The sequence below is a fragment of the Taudactylus pleione genome, unplaced genomic scaffold, assembly GCF_031769625.1.
Source record: "Taudactylus pleione unplaced genomic scaffold, aTauple2 ptg000114l, whole genome shotgun sequence".
Classification (NCBI taxonomy): domain Eukaryota; kingdom Metazoa; phylum Chordata; class Amphibia; order Anura; family Myobatrachidae; genus Taudactylus; species Taudactylus pleione.
In genome coordinates this window covers 15,099,311-15,106,214 of record NW_028284516.1, presented here as the reverse complement: position 1 = coordinate 15,106,214, position 6,904 = coordinate 15,099,311, and the positions used below count along the sequence as shown (strand labels likewise).

General features: G+C 47.8%; 1 protein-coding gene across 1 annotated transcript; it reads left to right on the top strand.

Annotated features, from left to right (window-relative positions):
* Window positions 1–4,106: 4,106 nt before the first annotated feature.
* Window positions 4,107–5,944, top strand: LOC148524975 (uncharacterized). Its single transcript, XM_088471355.1, has 2 exons — window positions 4,107–4,969; window positions 5,095–5,944. The coding sequence occupies exons 1-2, from the start codon at window positions 4,107–4,109 to the stop codon at window positions 5,942–5,944; spliced, it is 1,713 nt and encodes a 570-aa protein (XP_088327481.1).
* The last annotated feature ends 960 nt before the right edge of the window (window positions 5,945–6,904 follow it).

Sequence of the window (6,904 nt, the reverse complement as noted above, 5' to 3'; positions counted from 1 at the left end):
GCGCTGTAGCCGCACGTGCATCAACAAAGTAGTGCCAAGCGTACGCCTGTGTCATAAGTAAAGGGCCGGCTGGCTTGACCGTTAAACGGTGCTGTAACCCCCAAAGTACACTCCAGTCCAAACCAAATAAAAAAATATTTTCTGTGTTTGTGAATTGTGTGCGCAGTAGCCGCACGTGCATCAACAAAGTAGTGCCAAGCGTGCGCCTGTGTCCCATAAGTAAAGGGCCGGCTGGCTTGACCGTTAAAGGGTGCTGTAACCCCCAAAGTACACTCCAGTCCAAACCAAAAAAAAAAATATTTTCTGTGTTTGTGAATTGTGTGCGCAGTAGCCGCACGTGCATCAACAAAGTAGTGCCAAGCGTGCGCCTGTGTCCCATAAGTAAAGGGCCGGCTGGCTTGACTGTTAAAGGGTGCTGTAACCCCCAAAGTACACTCCAGTCCAAACCAAAAAAAAAAATATTTTCTGTGTTTGTGAATTGTGTGCGCAGTAGCCGCACGTGCATCAACAAAGTAGTGCCAAGCGTGCGCCTGTGTCCCATAAGTAAAGGGCCGGCTGGCTTGACCGTTAAAGGGTGCTGTAACCCCCAAAGTACACTCCAGTCAAACCAAAAAAATATATATTTTCTGTGTTTGTGAATTGTGTGCGCAGTAGCCGCACGTGCATCAACAAAGTAGTGCCAAGCGTGCGCCTGTGTCATAAGTAAAGGGCCGGCTGGCTTGACCGTTAAAGGGTGCTGTAACCCCCAAAGTACACTCCAGTCCAAACCAAATAAAAAAATATTTTCTGTGTTTGTGAATTGTGTGCGCAGTAGCCGCACGTGCATCAACAAAGTAGTGCCAAGCGTGCGCCTGTGTCATAAGTAAAGGGCCGGCTGGCTTGACCGTTAAAGGGTGCTGTAACCCCCAAAGTACACTCCAGTCTGACAAGTCTACTGTCACTGCATATGATACTGTCCTCAAAGCAGCAGCGACAAGCGTGCGTCTGTCTGTTAAAGGATGGTGTAACCCTCAAAGTGCGCTCCACAAACAATAAAAATATTCTTCTTTTTTTTCTGTCTTTGTGAAATGTGTGGGCTGTAGCCGCACCTGCATCCTTAAAGCAGCAGCGACAAGCATGCGTCTGTCTGTTAAAGGGTGGTGTAACCCTCAAAGTGCGCTCCACAAACAATAAAAATATTCTTCTTTTTTTTTTTGTCTTTGTGAAATGTGTGGGCTGTAGCCGCACCTGCATCCTTAAAGCAGCAGCGACAAGCGTGCGTCTGTCTGTTAAAGGGTGGTGTAACCCTCAAAGTGCGCTCCACAAACAATAAAAAAATTCTTCTTTTTTTTTCTGTCTTTGTGAAATGTGTGGGCTGTAGCCACACCTGCATCCTTAAAGCAGCAGCGACAAGCGTGCGACTGTCTGTTAAAGGATTACATCGGTGACAGCATCCAAGTAGGCATGTCAGACAGTCCGTACCTGTACTGGCAGGAAAAAGAAGCAATTTGGAGGTCCCTGTACAAACTGGCTCTATTTTATCTGAGTTGCCCCCCCTCCAGTGTGTACTCCGAAAGAGTGTTTAGTGCAGCCGGGAACCTTGTCAGCGAAAGGCGTAGGAGGCTGCTTCCACAAAATGTGGAGAAGATGATGTTCATAAAATGAATTATCAACTCTTCCAGGGAGACCAGCCTCCAGAACGTACAGAGGGACCTGTGGTTGTGGATTCCAGCAGGGACGAATTAATACTCTGTGAGGATGAGGATGTACACAACACTGAAGAGGGTGAGGAATCGGTGGATGAGGAGGATGAGGACGACATCTTGCCTCCGTAGAGCCAGTTTGTGCAGGGACAGATTAATTGCCAGTTTGTTTTGTGGGGGCACAAACGAACCAATCATTTCAGCCACAGTCGTGTGGCAGACCCTGGCGCTGAAATGTTTGGTTTGTTAAAGTGTGCATGTCCTGTTTATACAACATAAGGGTGGGTGGGAGGGTCCAAGGACAATTCCATCTTGCACCTCTTTTTTTTCTTTGAATTATGTACTGTTTGGGGCCTAGTTTTTCAAACTGCCATCCTGTCTGCCACTGCAGTGTCACTCCTAGATGGACCACGTGTTTGTGCCGCCCACTCGTATCTCTTAGCATAGTCATCCAGCTACCTCGGTGCAACCTTTTGGATATAAAAACACTATTGTGAGGTGTGAGGTGTTCAGAATAGACTGGAAATGAGTGGAAATTAAGGTTATTGAGGTTAATAATAGCATAGGAGCAGAAAAACCCACAAATTCTGTGATTTTAGCGGTATTTATGCTTTTTTTAAAAAAAATACAGATCCAAAACACAAAACCCAGAACCCAAAACACGGAAGGGTGGTTTTGGCAAAACCAATCCAGATCCAAAATGTGATACCCCTAAAGTGTTTATGGCCCAAATTATATATATGCCAGTTTCTTCTATTTATGTGTGCAACCCCCTCTTGGAAGGTAACTTGGAGCAGCCTGCCCTCCCTGGACTATGTGCATTGATGGGCACGCGGCAAGGACGTTTGTACTGCAGCCGCTGGAGAGGGGAAAACTGTCCCCAGAGAGGAGAAGGTGAACGCTGGGGAGAGTGACGCGAGCAGTGAGCGGGAAGGACCCGCACGCGACCCCTAGATATAAATAAAACTGCCCAGCTGACCGAGGGGGGTTCTGGAGGGAGAGCGCTGGAGGCGCGGTACAAGGAGACCTCTGCGCTAAGTCTCTCCTACCTCAGGGGAGAGAGAGAGCTCCCTGAGGTGAGAGCGGGACTTACTGGGCGGCACTGTGAATGGCCGTTGCTGCGGTGCTGTGAAGATTGCCGGCGGGAGTCACGACAGCTGAGGGAAGCCGCAGAGTGGGCTGTGAGGAGCCACCGCTGCCGCGAGGAGACTGCCTGGTCCAGAGCTCACTGGAAGCTGGGAGGAGGAAGTTGTACAGAAGGGAGCCGCCCAGAGACCTCCCCCGGGGCTGGTGACTGACAGCCGGGGACTGACTGGAGGAGAGAGCGCTGTCCTGTTCCTCCACGGTGCTGAATCTTAGCAACAGGAAAAGGTCTGTCAGCAGCACATACACTGCACTATAGCGCCAGGCATTGCAGCCAGCCAAAATAGGCAGACTGATTACAGAAAATCCTTGTCAGTTAGTCATACCTTGTTTTAATAAGGAAGATAAACTAACTTTGATGCATTCAACTTTTGTCTAAGCAGTGCAAGTTAAGAAAGGGGAGCACAGGTCCCAAATAAATGAAAACAAGTGACTATATCCTTTAAGCTGCATTCAAATAATCTATGACCTGACAAGGTATAGCTTACTGAACAAAACCGATAATAAAGCTATAAAGATATATGCGTTATAGGAAAAGTCAGTCGTCTCCAGAGACAGCGACAGTTTATATAAAGGAATTCACAGGCCCCGGCTTGCCACGTACAAGTGCTAACATCAGTGTCAGCCTCAGAGTTAGTGCAGCCTTCAAAATTATCACCAGAAAGATAGTGACAGAGAAGCTATTACACGAACGTGCACCTACGCAAGTGAGCTGGCCAGACTTAAGGGTTATTGGGAGAGCTTTAGGCTGCTTATTGCATGCAATAATAAAAAGGGAACACTGACTGGGTTAAGAACCAATAATTGAGATAGAGTATTTCAGTTGTCGCTAATAATCGGGAATTGCATTGTGTGTATTATATGTGTGAATTAATACCCTTTTGTTTCCAGTTTGAAGAAAGAAGTGTTCCAGGTTAATAAAATTCCTACAGGAACAAAGTGTGGTTAATGTGATTTAACTTATGCAATTTACTGTAATGTACCCTGTTAATATGCTGTTTCTTGATTAAATTGTTCTTAGTGAGATATTTAAAAAAACTGTGAATAAATTCGCACTATTCTTCAAACATAAGTCAGTAATCTAAGTGTCTGAATCTCACTGTACTTCAACCGGAGCAGACGAAAGAGTAATACAAGTGGTAAATTTGGGGAAAGAACACCTCACTCATAGTACCGTTCACCCTCAGCTGGGTGTTACATTTGGCGTCACGAACAGACGAACAACGTATGTCATCCAACGACGAACAAGCTACGGGAGACTCGGCCAATATTCGTCCAACCATGACTGGCATTAACCCGATCACGATGCAGTATTATTTTGGGGCCCCATGGCTCCCAACCTACAGTGGAGATGGTCAGGGTGAAGAGGGAAATACGCTCACTGAATTTAAGAAGAAGATAAAATCACTGTTCCGCCTGTATCCTCTGAGTGAGCAGCAACAGGTTGAGATACTAATTGGCCAACTCAAGGGAGCTGCTCTTCGAGAAGTCTCGTCATGGCCGCGGGAAGAACGACAAAAAGTAGAACAGATACTACAATGCTTGACCACTACCTTCGAAACCAGAACAGTCTCGCAACTAAAAATGAAGTTTTATGGTCGACAACAACGGACCGGAGAGACGCTTAGAGACTTCGCTCTGAGCCTCCAAGAGGTGCTAAAAGCTATACAAGCTGTAGATAACCAGGAAATTAGGAATACGGATGAAACTCTTATTTCCCAGTTTATTGAAGGGGCCAATAAGGAAGGTGTTCGAAGTCAACTGAGGATGCTAAGGATGCAACTAGAAGAGCACACATTCCTTGACTTCAAGGAGGCAGCCATTAAGGTAATTGGCCGTAATGCAAGCCAAGAAGTCGTATTCCCAGCAATGCCGGGGTATCGGGAGACACCCCATCTATCAGAAAACGAAACTATCAAGGAGAAGGAGTCAGTCAAACAGAGGGTCCAAGTACCTATGAGAGACCCAATTCAAGCCTTGAAGGGACAAATAGCTGACTTAACAGCAGAAATTATGGAAATGCGCAAAGAAATGCACCAACTAACACTGACAAAGCCTGCCCCTTCATCAGGAACGCAGTGGGGTCTGGATCAGAGAAGAGCCACGGATAGCTACGATGCCCAAGGACGACCCATCTGTCGAAGGTGCCACCAGAGTGGCCACATCGAACGATATTGCGATCAGAGAGAGTCGTTAAACATGGAAATCCTGAGGTTGAGGGCCAGCCCTCAGGAGGGACAGATGGAATAGGCCCAATGCTGGAAGTTAGGCAACCCGGAGATGTGAATCAAGGCCCAATATCACAGAACCAAATAAAATTTGTGAACACTCCACCTGCAGGAAGAATTTCCGGAAAAGTCGTCTGGTTCCATGTGAAACGCGGGTATGGATTCATCAACCGGGATGATACCCAGGAAGACGTGTTCGTCCACTACACTGCCATCAAAAAGAACAATCCCAGGAAGTACCTCCGCAGTTTGGGAGATGGAGAGAATGTAGAGTTTGATGTGGTCCAAGGAGCAAAAGGCCCGCAAGCAGCAAATGTAACCGGCCCTGGTGTTGTCCCAGTTCAAGGCAGCAGATATGCTGCAGATCGGAAGAGGTATTGGCGCTATACACGTTGCAGAGGTACTCCACGTTATTACCAGCAAAATTTCCAATACCACGAATATAGAGAGGAACCTCAAGAACTGGAAAGTGAGACAGTGCTGCAGAGTCGGCAAAACGTAATTGGGCCAAAACCTTCTCCAGAACCAGAGCCAGAACCCAAGAGTGAATTTAGAGTGCAGGAAGTAAATTCACGAGCGTATTCTGTCAATCCAGAGAATTCAAAGGCCACTGAACCAGAAAAAAGCATTGGAAGGGTGATTCACACGGCCACGGTAGAAGAATTGGGACCTCCTAAACCCCTTTGCCCGGACTCAGTCATATTGAAATCCAAACCTGATATCTCTACCAATACTCCTAGTACAGCTAAAGAAACAGCGAGAAGCCTTTTCCCAGCGTGGTACCATCCAGACCACGAGTTCACCACGATAAGCTCTCAAGAGGTAGCAGCAATTCTGAAAAAGGCGTGTACCAAACCAGCGAAGCGACACAAAGGAAATTCTACCCATTAGGTACAGGGAATGGAATGCTCAGTAACTGTTTGAATGTATCCAACTAAATTGTTACCTGCAGAATTGTTATTGATATCAGTAACTAACCATTGTACTTGTTACACTTGTTATAGTGTGTCCAAAGTTGAAGAGTGTACATATAGTTGTTAAAACTTGTTAGGAAAGGAGATGCATGGGGACATGCATCATTTTAGCGGGGAGGAATGTGATACCCCTAAAGTGTTTATAGCCCAAATTATATATATGCCAGTTTCTTCTATTTATGTGTGCAACCCCCTCTTGGAAGGTAACTTGGAGCAGCCTGCCCTCCCTGGACTATGTGCATTGATGGGCACGCGGCAAGGACGTTTGTACTGCAGCCGCTGGAGAGGGGAAAACTGTCCCCAGAGAGGAGAAGGTGAACGCTGGGGAGAGTGACACGAGCAGTGAGCGGGAAGGACCCGCACGCGACCCCTAGATATAAATAAAACTGCCCAGCTGACCGAGGGGGGTTCTGGAGGGAGAGAGCTGGAGGCGCGGTACAAGGAGACCTCTGTGCTAAGTCTCTCCTACCTCAGGGGAGAGAGAGAGCTCCCTGAGGTGAGAGCGGGACTTACTGGGCGGCACTGTGAATGGCCGTTGCTGTGGTGCTGAGGCTCTACGCGCTTACCTCAGAGTGCTGTGAAGATTGCCGGCGGGAGTCACGACAGCTGAGGGAAGCCGCGGAGCGGGCTGTGAGGAGCCACCGCTGCCGCGAGGAGACTGCCTGGTCCAGAGCTCACTGGAAGCTGGGAGGAGGAAGTTGTACAGAAGGGAGCCGCCCAGAGACCTCCCCCGGGGCTGGTGACTGACAGCCGTGGACTGACTGGAGGAGAGAGCGCTGTCCTGTTCCTCCACGGTGCTGAATCTTAGCAACAGGAAAAGGTCTGTCAGCAGCACATACACTGCACTATAGCGCCAGGCATTGCAGCCAGCCAAAAT